The sequence below is a fragment of the Protobothrops mucrosquamatus genome, unplaced genomic scaffold (genome assembly GCF_001527695.2).
Source record: "Protobothrops mucrosquamatus isolate PMUCROS unplaced genomic scaffold, P.Mucros_1.0 scaffold63, whole genome shotgun sequence".
In the NCBI taxonomy this organism is placed as follows: Eukaryota; Metazoa; Chordata; class Lepidosauria; order Squamata; family Viperidae; genus Protobothrops; species Protobothrops mucrosquamatus.
This window is the reverse complement of record NW_015386442.1, coordinates 1,557,157-1,579,333: the sequence shown is the minus strand read 5'-3', so window position 1 is coordinate 1,579,333 and position 22,177 is coordinate 1,557,157. Positions and strand designations below refer to the sequence as shown.

The window sequence follows — 22,177 nt, the reverse complement described above, 5'->3', positions numbered from 1 at the left end:
CCAGCCTTTTCTTAAAAACCTCCAGTGATTAAGCACCTACCACTTCTGATGGCAAGCTGTTTCACGTATTAATTGTCCTCACTGTTAGGAAGTTTCTCCTTAGTTCCAGGTTGCTTCTCTCCTTGATTAGTTTCCATCCATTTTTTCTTGTCATGCCTATAGGTGCTTTGGTAAATAAGTTGACTCTTTCCTTTTTGTGGCAATGTCTCAAATGCTGTCACCCCTAGTTCTTCTTTTCTCTAAGTAGCCAAACCCAAATCCTGCAAGTATTCTTCATATGTTTTAGTCTCCAGGCCTTTAATCATCTTAAAATAAATACAATTGTTGGATACCAATTTGAAGGGGAACATTTTTAGGAATAACATAGTATATGTAATAAATGGCCTGGTACAGTTTAGAATAGTTTAAATATTAAGCAACCTGGTATATTTGCCCTGGTATAGTTGAGATGGCTGCTTTTTAAAACAAGTCTGGAGCTGATAATGTCCATTTTCTTTTCCACAAAACTCCACAATTAGTTTTCCAGTGCTAAATGTGATAAATGTAATTTATGTCAGTTTCAGTGTTGGTTCATAAATGCATTCTATATTCATCAGTGACTAAACATGCATACGCAAACACCAAATTAATTTTAGCTTAAAATTCATGATTCCTTAGTTATTCAGTTTGAATATAGATATTTCATTTCTTTTTTGTGAGCCAAGAATCATATTGTAAAGAACGGAATCTTAGAATCCATATACTGATTCAGGAAATTCAAATAAAAATAACATTGACCAGTTCAAAGGTATATTTGGGACAACCACAGACAAATATGTTTATCCTAAGTGGACTGGATATAGACATGTAATATGAGACCAAACTGATACATCCTTTACATTTCAAACATAGGCCTTATCTCCTCAACCACTTCACCACTGACGCTTCCTACTTTAACACCACCTTTTTTTGTAGCATCTAAAATTTCTTATTAATGTTAAATTAATTGTGAGAATCTCATATAATATTTTTATTATTTCTTTTAAATAAAGACAAATTTATAACCAGGATAAATAAATGTTGAAGAATGAGGAGTTAAGATTCTGAATTAAATATTTCAACTATGTAGACAGTGTAGTGGTTTTCCAGTGTGGAGACGTTCAAACAAACTGTGATTTACAGTGATATTTCTGATCTGCTAACTCATCTGCTGTAATCAGTTTGACCTTTTTAAGTGTCTCAGACATTTCAGATATGTCTTGCTGCCTCACCTAGTTTTCACTTCACATTTGCTTTGATTGCAAGTGCTTATCTAATCATGTTGCTACATTAATATTCAATGAATTGATTTTTAAGTATGAAAAATATTTCTCTAAATGATTCCATAATTTCTCCAAAATGACATAATCAATAAGATTTTTTTCTTGTTTTACTTCTTGTTTTTTGTTTTGTTTTTGTTGTTAGGAGTAGAAGAAAATAGTTTGGATAGCTTTGTGTTTGATACATTAATTCCTAAACCAATTAGTCAACGATACTTTAATTTACTGATGGAGCACCACAGGATTATCCTATCAGGACCTAGTGGCACTGGAAAGACCTATTTAGCCAACAAGCTTGCTGAATATCTGATAACTAAATCTGGCCGGGAAAAAATGGAAGATGCCATTATTAGTTTTACTGTTGATCACAAATCAAGCAAGGTAAGATCTCAGAAAAGGAGCCATAAACATAAACATTATAAACATTATCCATGTTAAAGAACAGCATGTTTCATTCTTTATATTAGAGTTAAGTAATAACTGAAATTTTAATATTTTTACTGGACAATACCCGACATTTTAACTTGTTATTTTCATATACTCATATTACATCTTTAATGATTTGCCACAGCATATTCGTATTCATTTTGCCATTTTGTGCTAATTTTGTCCTTCTTACCTGACATGTTGCTTGGTTTGAGACATATGCCTGATGCAAAATAGGGATATGATACATCTTTGTTGCTGCTACTTTCTTGAGTATCCACACCTATGCTTCACAATTAGATGGGGTCCAGTTGGTTTATACTTGACTTTTTATATAGTTAGACATACAGTAGTACTATCTGGGTCACATAAGGAATGCAATGTCCTTGTAGTCATCATATGTCCCTATATATCTTGGAAAATACAGAATAATAGAGTTAAAAGGGACCTTGGAGGTATTCTAATCCAACCCCCTGCTCAAGCAGGAGACATGATAGCATTTTAGACAAATGGCTGTCTAGTCTCTTCTTAAAAACCTCCAGTGATGGAACACCCAGAACTAATTAAGGCAAGCCATTCTACTAGTTAATTATTTTCACTGTTAGGAGATTTCTCCTTAATTCTATGTTGTTTGTCTCCTTCATTAGTTTCCATCCATTGTTTCTTGTCTTGCCTTCTGGTGCTTCTTTGTGGCAGCTCCTTAAATATTGGAACACTGCTATCATGTTATCCCCAATCCTTCTTTTTTCTAGGCTAGCCATACCCAATTCCTGCATCTGTTCTTCATATGTTTTAGTCTCCATGCCCTTAATCATCTTAATTGTTCTTCTCTGCACTCCAAAGTCTCAATATCTTTTTATTAATGACTTGACCAAAACTGGATATGCTATTCCAAATATGGTTTTACCAAGCTTTTATAAAGTGATACTAATACCTCACATGATCTATCCCTCTGTTTATGCAACCAAGGATTGCATTTTTTAAGTAATTGTCCACTAGGACTCCAAGATACCTCCTACAGTTACTGTTTTTGAGCCAGGTTTCACCTAACCTGTACTTATACATTTGGTTTTTCTTGCTTAAGTGTAAAACTTTACTTTTCTTTACATTAAATTTCATTTTGTTAGATAGGGCCCAGTGTTCAAGTCTATCAAGAACCATTTGGCTTCTGAGTCTATCATCTGGGGGTTTGGCTATTCCTGCCAGCTTAGTAAAGTCTGGAGCTTATAATCAACTATTTAACAGTTATATATGGAGTTTTACAAGGTTCTGTTTTCTTTTCCATACCAAAAATCATTTAAAATCATTGAGATAAATTTTATAGGGATTTGGAGTAAAGTATTGGAGCCAGTTTTATATCTTTTCTACATTAGATTCAGATGTAGCAGTTAGCTCCATGAGAGACTGCAATGGACTGGATGAGGGGATAACTCAGGAAGTTGAGAATTTACTTTAAAAAGAGTCACACTCTCCTAAAACTTAATTTTTCTCACTTGGTATTTTAGGATCAAATTGTAATCTCATTCCTTTTTTTTTGGCCTTGTTTTAGATTGAACTCATTTAAGAGACTAAAAAGTTTAAATAACAACCCAGAACTGCATTTCTTTCCTATGTTTTTAATGTCTATATAATATGGTATTGTTTATTCTTCACAAACCTAAATCAAATAGATTTAGCAAGTTATCTTCATTTCTATGTGGGGTGGTCCTTGAAAAGTATCCAGAAATTGCAGTTGTTGAAAAAATTAGCAGCTAGTTGCTAATTATTGCAAGTACTGTGCGGGAACCATATTATGCCTGTACTGAACTTCCTTCCAGTTGCCTACAGCTGCTGATTGACCTTGGAAAAATTAGATTAGATTAGATTAGATTAGATTAGATTAGATTGGATTGGATTGGATTGGATTGGATATTAATTATTTGAGAGCTCCTTTCCCTTGGCAGCTTATCTGATTATTCAAATTAGAAGAAAAAGCTCCCTCATACCCATAAACTCACTTACCTGGTATTCAGGAGACAACCTTTACCCTGTGTGCCCAAAGCTAGAAATGTTCTTTCCAAAAGACTGACTCCCCAGTTTTTAGGTATTTAGGAAAATGATAAAAACCTTGTCACAAATTCTTAATTTTAGTTGAATTTTTATTTTAATGATTCTGACTTTAATTTTTATTTTAAATAATACTGGTTTTCTATTTTAAATGCTGTGAGCTGCTTCAAGTATTGTATAAACAAAAAAGTGTGGAAAGAAAGAAAGAAAGAAAGAAAGGAAGAAGAAAGGAAGGGAGATAGATAGATAGATAGATAGATAGAGAAAGAGAGAGAGAGAGAGAGAGAGAGAGAGAGAGAGAAAGAAAGAAAGAAAGAAAGAAAGAAAGAAAGAAAGAAAGAAAGAAAGAAAGAAAGAAAGAAAAAAGTCCTGAAAGAATGGTATAAACATGCAGCAAAGGTACATTGTTCTTCTATCCATTTGGGAAAACTTCATGATCAGGATTTGCTGATTATATGAAATAGCCTTTCTGCATTTGAATAAAATCAAATAAAAACTTCTAAATATTTTACTACATTTGTGAAAGCAGGGGAATCAGATTAGAACAATTCTATTGTATGCATTTAACATTATATTGGAAATATAAGCTTTGGATAAAGAAGATGCTTAGGCAAAACTGCTTTGCTTGAGTCTGCCAAAATCAATTCATGACACTTAGCTTTAACAATGATTCATAAATATGAAGTTGGCAATAGAAAATACACTGTCTTATTACATTCTTCTCCTTTTCTTGAAGGATGTTCAACAATATCTTGTTAATTTGGCTGAACAGTGCAATGCTGATAATAGTAGTTCTGACCTTCCTGTGGTGATAATTCTTGACAACCTGCACCATGTTGGTTCTTTGAGTGACATCTTCAACGGTTTTCTTAACTGTAAATATAACAAATGGTAGGTTGATTCTTTAGTCATTGGTGCTATACAGTCTCTCCCAATCTGGCAATCTTCAAAGATATTGAATTGAAGGTCTCAGAATTCTAGATTCTTATGATCTGTTTATAAATGCAGGAAGTTGTAATTCAATACATATACAGGTGGCTGCGTTGAAGAAGACTAGTATAGAGAGTGGCAGAATATGAGATGAGTTTGTGAATATGCCCAGTGAAGTTTGAGAAATGTTTTGATTTCATATTTTAATTAAGGTGAATAGTCTGCTATTATACATTCGAGATATTTTTGGTCCTCCATCCTTCCACTCCTCAGAACTGGTGATGTTATACAAAACTGCCTTAAACCCAAAACATAAAACAGAAATAAACCTTTTATCATATCAATTTCAAACTGAGTTACACACAATAGTCTACGGTTGATCTAGATCAGTCCTGCATGTTTTAGTCTAGTCTTTATAACACACATATCCCTTTGTGATTTTTAAGAAAAAAGGAAAATACATAAATATGTGCACTGAGTTTCATAACTAGGTTCCTATGAACAGATGCAAAGTATGCAATTTTTGTTACTCTGCTTGTTATTATATGCAATTGTTTAGCCAATAATTGCACTAATAAATACATAATGTATTGTATTAGTCTGGAAAGTGAAAAGTTTGTAGCATAGCTCAAGAATACATTTAAGCAAACATTTGAGACCTAGCATAAGTGCACTTAAAAGGGCTTTTCTGAAATATAAAATTCTACTCATTTACATATGGCCTCATGCTTAAGTAAGAATATGTTATTACAGAGATGACTAAATTGCTTTGAATATTTGCTTCACTGGGTATATTCACAACCTCTTCTCATATTTTGCCACTCTGTATACTAGTCTTCTTCAATGCAACCCCCTGTACATTTCATCTTTCTCAATAATTATTTTATATTGTACCTACAGAATCATTGAAATAAACTTTAAAAAAAATCACCCAGATCAAGAACTTATAGAAAGCTATGCTAATCTTGAAAGAAACAAAAATTAGTAAGTGTCAAAGTTGAACTGAGAGCCAGTTTGGTCTAGTACAGGGGTGTCAAACTCGCAATGTCATGTGACATGTTGCGATGTATTGCGACTTTTTTTGCCATTGCCAGCAATGTGGTGGGCATGGTTTCGCTATGATGCATCTGGCCTGCGGGCCAGCAGTTTGACACCCGTGGTCTAGTAGTTAAGGCACTGGGCTAGAAACTAGTCTAAAGTAAGGTGGAATTCCAGCTGGGTGACCTTGGGCCAGTCAACCTGTCTCAGCCCTAAGAGCTTATAAAAAACCTTGCCAAAAAAGCCAGGTAATTGCCAGGAATCCAAAATCTGACTTGAAGGGGCAGACACACACACAAACATATATGAAAGAGCTTCAGTTTAATATTTGACATTTCCTCTAATGGTGTCTGTAGCATAGGTCAAGAATACATTTAAGCAAACATTTGAGACATAGCATAAGTGCGCTCAAAAGGGCTTTTCTGAAATATAAATATACATTATTTTATATTAAAACAATGGTAAAATGAGTTTCCTTAAGTGTCAGTTTACTTTGGCATTATGATTAATTCATAAGCTCTCCTTTTTATATATTCAGAGATTAAGGGAATAATGTTTTTTTTTGTATGTGTGGTCATCCTTGTTGATTTTAATACTGTTTTTATGTTGTTTTGTTAATATTTTGTGCTTATTCAATTTTCCTGGATTGTTTTTTAAATCCATATTGGTTTGTTTTAAGTCCCTACATTATTGGAACGATGAACCAGGGAGTTTCATCATCACCTAATCTAGAACTGCATCAAAACTTCAGGTAAATATTATTTCTGTTTCATATCTATCGTATGACTCAGGCTCAGAACTTTCAGTCTAAACTTTTAGTTTTAGTAAGTTCGTGATTGTTGCATATTTGGTTACATAAATTAAAAAAGCATATAAAGTTTTTCAATTTTTTTAATGAGTCAAATGTAATGAAAATATAATATCACCATGTTTAGGGTTGTTTCTGTCACCATTGGAAAAGTGATGTGCCATTTGACTTTTGTCACAAGATAGCAGAAAGCACAAAAGACTAAATATATTAAGTTCTAATAGCAATTTTCTTCATCGTTGACCTCAAGACATACAGTTGAAAAGAAACAATGTATTATTAGCTAGAGATATAAATATAATCCTGTAATAGAACAATAATGTAGCTCAAAATCTATTTACTGATAACAGCTAGCCAAATGCCAAAGGCAAGTTCACAAACAGGACATATAGTCATTATCCACCTTCAGTGATTAATTGCTAACTTCAGGCACCAAGAGAAATGGTTTGTGAACACAGAAGATTCTCTTTGGCCTTATAAAAGACTACAAGCTATATCTTAAATGCAGTGATCAAATCTTTTATTTTTAGTAATTTATGATGGTGGCTATCACATCAGCTCATGGAAAGAGTTGCTGTAGGGTAACAATAGAGTTTTTAAAAAGTCGACTATAAGACTTCATTGGATGACCCCAACCTTTGCATTTGGATTTCATTATTTTATTTTATTTTATTTTATTTTATTTTATTTTATTTTATTTTATTTTATTTTATTTATTTTATTTTATTTATTTTATTTTATTTTATTTTATTTTATTTTATTTTATTTTATTTTATTTTATTTTATTTATTTTATTTTATTTTATTTTATTTTATTTTATTTTATTTTATTTTATTATTTTATTTTATTTTATTTTAAATATTTTATTGGGTTTATATGGATAAGGAAAAAACTGGGTATGGGGGGGAAGGTATACAGGTATGGGGAAGGAAGGGGATAGGGAATTGGGATAGAAGTCGGGTAGATACAGTAATCTCATGCTTTAACAAACAAGCAGCTGTCCGGATCCTAATAGTAAATAAACCTAATTCATATCATACTCGGCTATTTTAAAATAAGATTAAATATAATCATATTACTAGTAAATAATAAACAACTAAGGTTCTTATATATATATAAGTATAGTTAATAAAATCTCAGCTAATCATAAATATCAACATTAATAATGAAAGAACATTAAGAATAAAGCTATTATCAACCTAGTAACTATAACTTAATTAAACATCCATCATTTACTCTGTAATATTAAATTCTTATCAGCTTCTAATGCGTCTCGAACCATTGATAAAAATTTTCCCAAGTTTTAAAATAAACTGAATCATCTTTCTCTTTCATCTATCCATTTCTGCACAGTCTAAAATTTTAGTAATTATAGTCTGGTCAGATGGTAAGTTTTCATTTTTCCAAAATTGGGCAAATACTATCCTTGCAGCTGTTAAAACATGTAGTATCAAATAATCATTCTCTTTACCATAATTAGGTCTTAATACTCCTAGCAAAAACAGTTTCAGTTTAAATTCTATCTGTATTTTCATCATCTTTTCCAGCCATCTATGAATCTTAAACCAATATTTCTTAGTGTTAGGGCATACCCACCAGGCATGGTAATAGGTGCCTGGCTGTTGTTTACATTTCCAACAAGTATTCGATACATTTTTAAACATTTTCGCTAAACGAACTGGTGTCATATGCCATCTATAAAACATCTTATATAAGTTTTCTTTATATACTGCTGCTTTCGTGAGCTTAATATTTTTATCCCAAAGTTTTTGCCAATCTTCTAAATCTGTAGAATATCCAAAATTCTTTGCCCATACTATCTTTGTTTCTTTCACTTGTTTTTCTTCCACCTTCCAATTTAAAAGAAATTTATAGAGTTTCCTAATCAAATTCTCATCCGTTTTTAACCAAATTTTGTCTAATGGAGTCTGTTCTTTGTAAAATCCTGTAGATTTTATATCTTTTTCATATCTTGTTTGAATTTGCAGATAGGACCACCATGTTAAATCAATACCTTGTTGTTGAAGAGTTTGCCTGTCCTTAAGGTTTCCATCTTTATCCAAAATGTCTTTGTAACTAACCAGCTTGTCATAATTAATCAAATTTGGGTAAGCAAGTGCTTCCATTGTTGAGAGCCACTCAGGTATTTTCCTATACATTATATGTCTAATTTTCTCCCATTCTGGGAGTAACACGTTTCTTATGGCGTGGTTTTGAAAATATTTATGCACTTTAGCTTTCTCATACCAAATAAAGGCATGCCAACCTAGTTGAAGATCATGCCCCTCTAAGTAAAGCAATCTTTTATTTCTCAGTACAATCCATTCTTTGAGCCAAAGCAGAATAGCTGCTTGATAGTAAAGTCTCCAGTCTGGAAGTCCAAAACCCCCTCTGTCTTTGGCTTCTTGTAACAGTTTACATTTAATTCTGGCTCTCTTTCTTTGCCATATACATCTTAGTATTATTGCATTTAAATTATTGCATTTAAATCATCAAAGAATTTCTTGCTCAATTTAACGGGAACTGTTTGAAATAGAAAAATTAGCTTTGATAGAATATTCATCTTGACAGTCGCTATTCTTCCTAGCAGTGATAATTGAAGATTTCCCCATTTTTCCAAGTCTATTTTTATTTGTTTCATTAATCTCTCGTAGTTATCTTCTTTTAATGTTGTATATTTTGCAGTTAGAAAAATGCCCAAATATTTGACTTTTTTAACTATTTAAAGGTTTGTCGTTTTAGCGAGTTGAACTTTCTGTTTATCTGTCAGATTTTTTGTTAGTACTTTAGTCTTTTCCCTATTAATTTTTAGTCCAGCCACTTCTCCAAATTTCTCAATTTTCTGCAAGAGTTTATCAGCTGTTTCCAATGGCTCCTCTAGAATAAAAACCAAGTCGTCCGCAAAAGCCTGTAATTTATATTTCTGGTCTTTAATCTCTGTATCTTGTCTAATATTTCTAACCAATACCTCTAATGTAAGAATAAATAACAAGGGAGACAATGGACATCCCTGTCTGGTACCTTTTTTGATATCAAATTGGTCTATATAATCTCCATTTAGGAGAATAATTGCTGTTTGTGTCTTATAAACTGCTTGAATTGCTTCTTTAAAATTCTCACCAAAGTCCATTTCTTGCAATTGTTGAAACATAAATTGCCAATTTAAATTATCAAAGGCTTTTTGTGCATCTAGAAATATAAGTGCCATCTGGTTCCCTGGATGGTTTTCGTAATATTCCAAAACATTTAAAATAATCCTCAAATTGTTCTTTATCTGTCTTTTTGGTAGGAAACCATTTTGGTCTGGATGAATAAATTCAGTAAAAAAAAATTTCATTCTTTCTGCCATTATTGCAGCAAAAATTTTATAATCCACGTTTAATAACGATATTGGCCTATAATTTTTAATTAGCATAAGATCAATGTAATATTACCTTCAGTCCATGAGTCTGGTATTTTTGTCTGTGTGAGGACTTCATTACATAAATCTTTCAAAGTTGGAGTTATAGTATCTTGTAATGCTACATAAAATTCTGCAGGGAGTCCATCAGGTCCTGGTGTTTTATCTTTCTTTTGCTTTTTTATTGCCTCTGTAATTTCCATCATTGATATATTCTCGTTCAACCTCTGCCGGGTATTCTCAGGAACTTTTGGAAGTTTTGCTTCTTTTAAATAATCCTGAATTGCCTCTTTGGAAACCAGCTCCGCCTTATAAAGTGTCTCATAATAAGCCTTCGTAATTTTTTTCATTAAATCATTATGACAATGTAGCACACCCTCTGAGTCCCGTAATTTACTTATTAACCTTTTTTCTCTTTCTTTTTTCAGTCTATAAGGAAGCCATCTCCCTGGTTTATTAGCATTTTCAAAAAAGTTTTGTTTAGATCGTTTAATCTGTTGTGCCATCATGTCTGTCTCAAGTAAATTTAGTTTGTGTTTTATTAATTCCATTTGTATCTTCAGCTTTTTCTTTTGCGGGTCCATTTGTAACTCAGATTCCAAAATACTAAGTTGTTCTTTCAATCTATACTGTGTATGTTTCTTTTCTTTATTCTTTTTGGCGAGATAAGTTATAGCCAGGCCTCTAAAATATGCTTTTGCCGTATCCCATAGAGTTTGAGTGGAGGTTTCTTCTTCTTTATTAACTTTGAAAAAGAATTCCATTTCTTTTGTTGCAAATTGTAGACATTCCTTTTCCTTCAGTATTGATTTATTCAAAGACCATCTCAGTCTTTTCTTAGATCCTCTCCAAATAATTTTGATTGGGGTATGATCTTTCCAAATGTTCGGTTCTATTTCAATTTCTTGTATCATAGTCTTTAGGTCATAGGAGGTCCATATCATATCAATTCTTGACCACGATTTATGTCTATTGGAATAAAAAGTATATTGTGCTTTTTTCCGGATTCTTTTTTCTCCATATATCCTGTATAGAAAGTTCATCTTTCATTTTTAGAAAAGATTTAGATAAAATATTAGTTCCTTTTTTCCCTTGTTTATGACTTTTATAATCTCGTACTGGATCAGCAATAGCATTATAGTCTCCAAGTATACACAAGTTATGATAATTTAAGTCCACAAGTTTATTATATAGTTGCTGAAAAAATTGATCTTGTTTCTCATTTGGGGCGTATAGCGCAACCATCAATATTTGTTTTTGATTCCATGTAATCTTCACCATTAATATTCTTCCCTCTTCATCAACATAAATTTGTTTTGGGTTCATCTTTTCTTTTATATATAAAGCTATCCCCCTTTTCTTTTGTGATGCCAAAGAAAAGTGAAGTTTACCTAGTTTTGATTGTTCTAGGATTTTAGAGTGTTGTACCTTAATATGTGTCTCTTGGAGACAAATTATATCCATTTTTAGCTTTTGTAATCTATGAAATATTTTACTCCTTTTTGATGGGGAGTTAAGAACATTTATATTTGTTGAAAAAAATCCAATTTCCTACATGATTTTAATTATGTCGCGATCTCAGTTTTCTAGGAGAACTTATCTGTCTGATCTTTAGGTCTAACATCTTCCTCTGTGAGTCTTTTTGGGCACTTCCTCCTCTGTTTGCTTAGCTGTTTCTGTAGTCGTTTCTTCTGATTTCTTAGGTTCCGCCTTACCTTTTTCCAGAAAGGCTCTGTGGTCATCAAAAAAATCCTCTGCTTGACGTGGGGTAGTCACTCTGTATCTTTTGGAGTCCAAGAAAATTAATAATCCTTCTGGGATCAACCATCTGAAATTCACTCCTCTGCTAATCAATTTCCTTGTTAAGAATTGATATTCTCTTCGTGCTTCTCTAATTCTTCTTGGGATCTGTTTGAGAACTATCAATTCTTTGTCTTTGTATTTCAGTGGTTGGTCCCTTACCGCTCTCAGGATCTCATCTCGTACTGCTCTTTTACTAAATCTAATAGGAACCTCCCTAGGCACTCTGTTTTTTCTTGCATAATTTGAATTGACTCTAAAAGCCTGATCAATTTCTCTTTTCATTTGATCCATTTCCATTCCAAGCAGATCTGCCAATAATTCACTCATCAATACTAGCAGGTTCTCGTCCCTCTCTTCTATCATGTTTTGGAATCTTAAAAAGTATGATGCCTGTTCCATCTCCATCATTGCCATGCTTTCTTCCAACTCCGCATTCGATTGCGCCAATCTTTGATTTTCATCTTGCAGGGCTTCTATCTTCTGATCCACTACTACTGACTTGTCTTCTATTTTTTGCATTCTTTGTTGGGTATCTGACATCGCCTGTTGAAAAACTTCCATTTTTTGATCCATCTTAAGCAAATCATTTTTCAAATCTTCAAAATCTTTTTTCATTTCCGTTTTAGAGTCTACAATTGCCTGGAGAATGGCTTGCATATCCCTTTGCTGAGTATCCTGTTGTAAAAATGTTGTAATCGATTTTTGAGGTGCCAGACTCACCGAAGTTGATGCAGGGGCGAAGAGCCCTTCCTCACCCCTTTCGCTTAATTTGAAATACTCATCTTCCAGTATTTGTATTTATCTGTAATCCAATATCAAGCCCGATGGCCAATTTAATTATAATCCAGTAATAGGCCCGATGGCCAATTGTAATCCACCGAATAGCTCAAAGAAAAAAGAAAAAAAAGAGGCAAAGAAAAAAAGAGAAAACGAAGAAAAAAAACAGAAAAAAATTGTAATCCAATACCCTCCTATTGTCAAATGGCAGGGTCTAAAATAGTTTAAAAAATTTAAAAAAGAAAAAAAGTAAAAAATTTAAATTTAAATTTAAATTTAAATTTAAATTTTAAAAAATAAAAAAGCCAAAGAAAAATAAAAATAAAAAATAAAAATAACAATATCCAATAAAAGTATTGTCAAATAGTAGGAGAAAGCTAACGAAAAGGAACAATAACAAAGAAAAACCAAAATCCAGTTTATAGTTAGAAACTTTCAAGTCTTCTTTTGTAGAGAAAAAAGACTCACAAAAGCAAAAAGGCAGAAACAGTCTCTCTTAGTAACCTCCAAGAGAGATAGGAATGTCTGGGCATGCAGCCAAGTATCTGGGCATTGAGCCAAACTCTGTAGCTCAATCAACAAAGTTAGTGAAAGGAAAAAAAAGAGAAAAAGGTTACAAAATAGCCACCAGGGGATGCTGTTTCTTTCCCCACCATTTAGATAGGGAGAAAACAAAAGGAAAAGAGAAAGTTCCGACAGTGAATACACAAAAAGGAAGTTCTAAAAAAATCTTTAAAAAACCCTATAAAGGTGGCTTCTCCCGACTGGAACAGTAATAAATCTTCTTTTCACTCTATAATAAGGCAGGCTGATTCATTCTATTTAATTAGAGTTCAAAAAGTTTTCAAAAAATTTCCAATGCTTAAACTGCCGCTTTTCGGGGGGGGAGGCAAAAATCCCCTACTCCTCCTCCCTTAGGTTTGCAGGTTTACTTTAAAGGCAGGCAATTATCTCAAGGGTTCACTTTACAGCCAAGACTGGTAACATCTCACCCGGATCAGTTGCTTGTTTCTTGAAACAGTTGTCTTCTCTCTCTGATGATCTGCTGAAGATGGCGGCAGATGTGAAGCTCTCCACCTTTCTCTCGCCGGTTCCAGAGGCTATTTTGAGTTTGGAGAGCCGGCTACCGCCGGCTCCCTTTCCTCAAAAACTTCACCTCTCGGTGGCCACCCCTACAGGGTGGCATTCAGCCCTAATGGGTCCGCCAGCAAAAGAAATCCGGACCCTGGGCATGGAGAGTTCATGTCCCAGGGTCTACGACCAATGACGTCACCGGAAGCAAATCTGGATTTCATTATTTTACTGTTTTGTGTGTAGATGGGTGCTGTGTGCTAATCACACAGAGCCCATTAAAGGGCTGTTATCCAGATATTTGAGAAGGAAACTGATTGAAACAGAGCTGGAGAAGAATACCCGCAATAATGATCTCATCAAAATTATTGACTGGATTCCCAAGACATGGCATCATCTCAACAACTTCTTAGAAACACACAGTTCTTCTGATATAACCATTGGTAAGACCTTTTACAGTTAAGAATGCAAATTAAGAGTTAAAACTGACCTTTGAAGCTTATCTTACCTTGTAAGCTTACTATGAATGTGTTTGGCAAAATAAATAGTAGATTATCTTTTATGCCCAAAAGGAAAAAAAAAGAGAGTTGGATGAACAGAAAATTGTATTTGCAAACTTGGTATTGTTGGATATGAAGTGGATTTCTGAAATGAAATTTGTACTTAAAGAAGAACCCAAAACCATTTAATATCATTAATCTTAGTCTATGTTAGCCCTGAATTTATACTGTCTCAGCCTTTCTTATCCCATTCCACTGTCAAAAGAGTTAGTCCTAACTAAGGTGAAGATAAAATTAAGAAGAAAACAATATATAAAATAAATAAATAAAATGCATGTTCTTGAAAATGTATTCATCACAGTTTTTGTTTTTTTTAAAAAAATCTGGATTTTCACATTTCTTGATGCCATTAATAATGTACATTCTAATGTGGCATTGGATTGGATCAGCAGCAGTAATAAGAAGCAGAGAAGGCAGAAAGGTCTAAAACTCTTTCAAAACTCTCAAGAAATCCAAGATCAGGTATTATTGCTTCAGAAGCCCTCTTCCGTCCCGATAAATCTGTGTTAAGTAATCATGTGAGAAATGGTGCCCTAAGAGCAGTGGAAACTCCATCTACATATTTTGCAAAAAAAACCAAAAACCCTTTCCTGAAGAAGAGATCAAAGAATCTTTCAGATAATTGTATGTTTTAAAAAGATTTCTTTTAATTGATTTTTTTTCTATAAACATCCCTAAGTGGCACAACATGTTTTGGCAGTTGCCACAGAACAGCTGGCAGTTGCTACAGCATTGACAAGCTAGGCAGAGAGCTGGGGTTTAGTGTATCTAAGAAACAGTCACCTTGTTTACAGATGAAATGTCTTCAGAATTATTTCTGCCATTTAAACAAAGGCCATCTGGAACCAATGAAGTAATTGGTCTTTAGAAATACATTACCCATATTTTAGTGTCTCAGCATTCACAAAATGCCAGATGTTATAAATGTATTTTTCTAAATTGTGTGGCTGAAAAGGCTAATGCAAAAAAAAATGTCATTGTGCTTTATCAAAAAAATGGCTGCCATCACTAATATGCAGTGAATAGCATATAAACAGTAAATCTGTTGTGTCTATCTGACAATAAAACAACTTGAATTAGATGTGCCCTTCCCTTATATGATACCCAAATTTTCTTTATACGAGGGAGACATAATGTACAGAGATTACATTATATCTCTGTACATTATGTCTCCCTTAAATAAAGGGAGCACAAATCCACTTACAACACTGAATGTAACCTTATATTGTTTTTTTAAAAAAATTCTTATTTTAGGTCCTCGCCTTTTTCTACCTTGTCCTATTGATGTTGATGGCTCTAGAGTATGGTTTACTGATCTCTGGAATTATTCTTTGGTGCCATATATAATGGAAGCTGTGAGAGAAGGACTTCAGGTAGGACTCTAACAAAACAGCAATCTGAGTCCTTGGGCAGTGAATTTCATTATTGTTTCTAAGGGTTGATTTACAGAAACAACCATTATTTGCCATGAATGGAAAGCCTAATGTAATTTTTAAATCTTCATAAAATTTGTACCCTATCATTGCAACTATGGACATCACTGTGCCTATAAATAATCTCCTTGGATCAGAAAAATGCCCAAAGAAATGCAAACATTCTGGCTATATATTTAATATTCAGTGGGATTCTCAGTTGTAGAATTTTGCAGTTTGGTAATAGAAATGCCTCACTTGATTGTTGCTAATAAGTGAGATAGTAAACTAATTTTAGTACAACCTTGTTATATATTGTCAAGTGGAATATATACAGTGGAGGAGGGGGTTGTAATGGCTAACAGTCTATGAAACAGACACCAAAAACATATGTGTCTTAATCATTTCTTGGTATCACTATAACCTACATAAATCCATTTTTACCAGTTATTGTTCTTATAAACTTAACGATAAACTGTTCGTTAATCATAACTTATTTTGTAGCATGGTAGGGCATTCAGGTGAAAACTAGCTAATACTTTGGTTCATCACTTCCATTCTAAAACGTCTTTTAATAAAATGAGTGTAGACATTTTTACTTTTCTTTTGGGATATATATTTAGATGTATGGTAAACGTGCACCTTGGGAAGACCCCTCAAAGTGGATAGCAGAGACTTGTCCATGGAGTATACTGCAACATGATTGGTCATCATTACTTCAGTTAAGACCTGAAGATGTTGGTTATGAAGGTTATCCATCTGCCAAAGAAGGAACCACTTCAAAGCACATTCCACAGATGGAAGCAGAAGGAGATCCTTTGGTAAAATAAAAGAATCCGTATTGCTTTTAAATATGCTTTATTCAGTGATGCTTTTTTATTCTAGTGGCTTATTATATGTAACAACTGAATATCTGGTTGGTTACAATGATTCTACTTGCTGCTTTGGCTGCTCAGATAAATTGGTACTAGTTTGCATGTATAATCCCCATAGTATTAAATTTAAGACCCTCCTTAGCTTTGCATTAATTCACTGAATATGTACAATAAATCAATGTATGAATTAGATTAAGAAGTTACCATCTCAGAATATATGAGCATTTATATGATAGTCATAAATTCTGACTCACTCTTAACTTTCAATCACACTTCATTTTGAGCAAGAAAGAGAATATTCTGTTGGAATCATAAATGTCTGGGCACTCATTTATCTTAATGGTATCCCTGGATACGTTTCATTACTTTCACTGACAAAGGTGAATAGCTATGAATGAAAGAGAGGGCTTACATATTAGGAGTGTTAAGAGACAAAAAGCAAAAAGCAGAGAAATATTAGAGATATGTGCATGTGAAGTGACAGATTATAAAGAAGATTTCTCTAGGAAAATATTCAGAAGCTAAAACAGAAAACCTACAGAATAAAGAGATAGGTGTATAGATTGGAGCCCTTCTTCCATCAGATCCTTAAAAGGTCAATGCTGGATCAAGCCATAAAACTATTTTGCAGCTAACAGGATATATCTGGGATGCCCAGAAGTCTTGACTGGAAGATGAGCTCCTTTCCATGACCAAGGGTAGTAGCTTGTAGACCTAGTAAGAGTAGCAGCTATGAGTTTGATCTTTCTTAAACTTCACCCGTATCTTTTTAAAAACTGTTGTGATGCTATTGCTAATATCACATTCCATCGTTTAACTATGTGCTAGGGGGGAAAAATCTGAATCTTCCTGCATTTACTTTCAGTTGGTAAACTGAACTTCTAACACTGTTAGGAAGACATAGAAAATATTTTACTAGGTTGTCTATGCCATTCATGATCTAACATCCCTCTACCATGTCTCCCCATACCTTCTTCCCTTCAGTCTAAGCTACAGAGTTCCAATTGCTATAGTCTTTTCTCATAGGAAATTGCTTAATTTTGATTCAATTTTTCTTCTCTATGTCCTTACTAAGATGCATTCAGCAAAACTGTATACAAGCTTCTCACTCTTCTCCATACATTTTTGCTTAGTTAAATATGAGATGGTGTAATAACGTGAATTATTCTGGTTTTCCATTTTTTTAACATATTTTGGATGAGTGAAACTATATATTTGCATTGTAAAATTAGGTTATTTAAAAATGCTGCCAACAAAGCCCATTCCCTGAACAGCTTTAATTATGATAATTTCAGTATCTAAACATTTTTGAAATATCCAGTGCTTTTGAAGTTAATTAAGATGTGCTTAACATTCTTTTGGAATCCAGCCTCAGGGCAGTAACAGAGTAGTATGGCATTGTTTTGTGAAGGTCAGTTCCTGGACAACAGATGGTGCTCTTGCATTCAGCTGTTGACTTTCATCCACTTCATTCCATTCAATATGTATGGATCATGCAAAACGGATCATGCAATATGCAAAACGGATCATGCAAAAAAAAACAAAACAAAACCCCAACCCTGTTTGTTTGTTTGTTTGTTTGTTTCCTTCCTCATTGACTAGAAAAGTGAATCCAAGCCTGGTTTAAATAATCCAGTCTCCTTTATACTTTGAAGGATTTACCTGTTGTTTTCTCCCCTTCATTTAATTGTTTCTGTGCTTTTTATGACTTAAACATAATTCAGCAGATACTTTGGTATTATATCTGCTCATGCTTATGATGTGGAAATAGTATGCTTCTTAAAACACACACAAAGGCTAATATAGCATGAAGGCCAATACTGGATGGAATCTGGTAGCATCTCTTTGCCTCTGTGCAAAATAGCACCAAAAGGTTTATGAAACATGTATTCAAAAATGTGCATGATGAGCTTTAAAAGGCAGGAATTTCTCATAACAGTGGATAATCATATAGTTACAGAAGCAAATATTTAAAGTGTTGGGAGAGCTCATACATAAAGCTACATAAATCAAAAGAAATTTCCTTACAAAGGAAAACATTTTTAGTAAATATTTTCTAAAAATGGCTCTAACAAAGGACTTGCAAACATAAATAGTTGCACATTTTTGTTAAATTAAAAACAAAAGTTGGAATTCATTACAGTATTGCTTTGCAAACACGAACAATAAAATGGACTGGATTGTTATTATTCTAAGTCATCTTAACTTTTGTACCAATAACACACCCTACTGTATTTCTTTCTCAGATGAACATGCTATTGAGGCTCAAAGAAGCTGCCACTTACTCAAGTGCCCAGAGCTGTGACAGTGATACTGCCAGCCACCATGATGATATGCTGGACCCTTCACTTGAATCAACGCTCTAAAGGGGGAATGACTTTGGTTAGAGGATGCTGATAAACCTATACCGCATTAAGGCTGCTGAGGTGGCGTGTCTGTGTGCTGAAAGGCATGTGTGTGCTGTGTTGTATATGGAGGCACCTGATTTAAGCAGTAAGCAAATCAGAAATGAAAGTTGGATTTGTTCAGTGTCAAGTGGAAAGAGCCTTTAACAGGGAAACTATGAAGCAGAGTGCACCCATAATAGTCAAACTGGAATCACGTAGAGTCTTTTATTTTCTATCCCTGTCTTGAAAGTTTACAGTGGAAGTGTTTTATGTGATACTTCAATATACTTGGAGGTGCTGCATTCATAGTTCTCCTGCTCCTCCTCTTCCTCCTCTAACCTCTGTGGTGCCTCACAGCACATATTCCAGATTGCAATGATGTTCAAATAATATTCTGCTCTCCTTTCCAAAATGAGGTGGATGCAAAATAAAATTTAAAAAATGAGAGGGTGTATAGATTCAATAAGCACAAAACAGTATTGTGCAATTACCTTATACAAACAATACTGTGATATGCTGGATAAGTGCCAATTTGATACTAAACTGCCATATTTGCAGTGATGTGGTTCACCAACTTTTCTTTTCATGTGTGTGTGTGTTGAAAAAAAGTCACCCGTTTTTATATCCAAATTGTTTTTAACCACAGTGGTATTTTTTAAATACCTGCCCACCTCTTAAGGTTGTTGTTGTTGTTGTTAGACAATTCTGAAGCTGACTAAAGGTTTTGGTTAGGGCTTTGTTTTGAGTCTTTTGGGTGGGGGAAAAATATCATTTCCTATGGTGCTGTCTCACTGCCTTAAATCCGATTTCTAGACAATGTTATACTTGGTTTAATTTGTTTAAACCATTGGTTATTTACAGTTTCCTTTCTTCATTTTACTAATGAGAGAGCATCAGCGAGCACAGTAGCCTTGTGTTTATATATCAAGTTTTTTTAATTAGGTGGCTAGAAGGATGAATTATGAATATAGATATATTATTTTTAATCTTCTGTGAATCAATGACCTACCATCCTAAACCATTCAAGTGACCCAGAAGCTACTCCTAGTTAACTATGAATGAAAACAAAACTAAAAAGTCCAACATAGTTATTTCTATCCCATTTGGAAAAGAACGTATTAAGACAGAAACAGAGATGTGTGACATTTTATCCAGCAGAGCTGGGTGTGCACCTGAGTTAGCATGAGCACAAACCGTTCTTGGTTTTCGTCCCTTCTCTTCCTTCCCCCATTTGGAGCATGCTATTTTCATTGCAGTTGTACATGAAGAAAGTCAACATTACAAAAACATCGACACAGTGCTATTCACTGTGCAAGACAGAAATGTTTTTACGGTAAGAGGGGAAGATGGGGGGGGTGATTTTGCACAGTTCATTGGGAGGGTATTGTAAATACTGAAAATAAAAAGTGTTGCACAAATGAAAGGAAACAAAACAGTGACAGCAGCAAAAATATAAAATTATACTTTATTATATCAATGTGAAAAAATGTTTCATTTATGGAGAATACCTATATGTTGTAAACAAAGCAAGAGGGCAATCTGTACAATCTGTTTTAAAAGAAGACAGAAAAATCAGGTATGTTTGTCCTGTACTTAGAACTGCCATCACAAGTCCTGAGCTATCTTTGCTACAATTAACATTTGCACTCTTTAAACCAATCTAACCTTGTAGAAAAAAATAGACATTATCTGTCCTGGCAGAATACACCAGACTGAATGAAAACCCAATCAGAGAAATTGGAGATATTGGTTAAAATTAACATAAAATATTTAAGGGCTATAGCATTCTATAGGCATGTATTTCAACCCCTATCTTGAAAGGGCTCATATGGAGCATGTTCACTCATAACCATAGGACATGTGCCAATGAAATGCTTTCAGGATACACATAACCAATGGATAACTTCAGGATGTGTAACTGGTGCTACTAATTCCTGCAACAATATATTTTGCAAAACAAATATCAAAAAAATCAATGCAGTTTTCCTTGTTGCATCAGGTGTAGGTCTCCTGCATGGTGCTATTGCCCTAATAAAAAGTCTGCTTTTATGCACAAAAAATGTACTCAGACTGATTTCCAGCAGCAAATATTAGTTGACTGTCTCATATTGTTAAGCAGCATGCCACTCTGGAAAATGACTAAAACAAAAGCTGTCCCTGATAATTGATGTAGTCTAAAACAACATCTAAGCCCAGGAACCCCTGCCATTTTCAATACACATACACACATCCTGTATGTATATACTACATAATACAATTTTCCCTGCAATACATTTCAGTGAATCCACCTAGTTTACAACTTTAACAAATTTGTTTGTGAAGCATTTGTCTGTATACATTTTATATTTTGTACATTTTTAATGTAACATATTGTGTAAATAGACAGAAACAGTGAGATAAATCATCTGAAAAGTTTTGTAGTCTTTGTAAAGCCCTAATAATAAGTATTTGGTGTCATCAGACTTAACTGGATGATGTATTTTATATTGATTTATTGTTCTTCTAGCTTGTAAACCAGCTTGCATATATTTTTTGCAGGTGTGCACACTGTATCTGTCTAAATTATTACTTTGCCATTAAAGTGGAATTATTTATTGACAATTGAGTCTGCTGTTTTTCAACTCCAGAGGAAATCAGCCTTTGATTCCATTGTTAGATGTAGACTATGGGATTAGTTTAAGAAAACCATTACAAATATTAGACACATCAGGTTATTGATTGAATTGCTTTCTTACCTTACTACAAGGATATCAGTTGGCCAACTGGGGATCCTTATCTGACCCTATTTTAATAAATGGATCAGTCAAACAGGTCTATTTATTTGCTCCCATCATATTTAATTTGCATATCAATTATAGTGTTTCAGCCATGGAATGAAAATCATTTTGTCTCCTTGCTTAATAGGTACAGAGCACTCAATTTAATGTAGACTGAAAATATATGGTGTTTATATCATGATATATGTTGAGATTAGACTTAGAAAATTGTGGTCTCGACTGGCTGATTATTGTGATAGGAAAACGCTGAGGATTAACTACAATCAAGCCACAATGGTGAGTTTTAATCACAGCAGGACCAAACATATATATTTTTTTTCAATATAAGATTTTTATTGTTTTCATCATAAAAAAAACAACACCAGTATTACACAATATTATTACACAATATTATATCCCACCCCCCCGGACTTCCCAAACCAAATCCCAGGCTAATATTCAGATATAAGTAAACGAATATTAATTTCTCTAACTCCGCAAACTCTATTATAAACAATCCATCTCCTCCATATTAGAGATCACCAAAATCTTTACCAATTCAGCAAGATACTTTAACACCGCCAAAAAAA

At 33.6% G+C, this 22,177-nt stretch overlaps 1 protein-coding gene across 1 annotated transcript in view; it reads left to right on the top strand.

The window, feature by feature from the left end:
• Positions 1 to 18,846, top strand: part of NAV3 (neuron navigator 3) — a 225,098-nt gene extending 206,252 nt beyond the window's left edge. The window contains 7 exon segments of the mRNA XM_015812046.1: positions 1,444 to 1,679; positions 4,507 to 4,661; positions 6,418 to 6,489; positions 13,844 to 14,040; positions 15,412 to 15,530; positions 16,193 to 16,390; positions 18,691 to 18,846. Coding sequence (XP_015667532.1) covers positions 1,444 to 1,679; positions 4,507 to 4,661; positions 6,418 to 6,489; positions 13,844 to 14,040; positions 15,412 to 15,530; positions 16,193 to 16,390; positions 18,691 to 18,810 — 1,097 coding nt within the window. The 3' untranslated portion in view covers positions 18,811 to 18,846.
• The last annotated feature ends 3,331 nt before the right edge of the window (positions 18,847 to 22,177 follow it).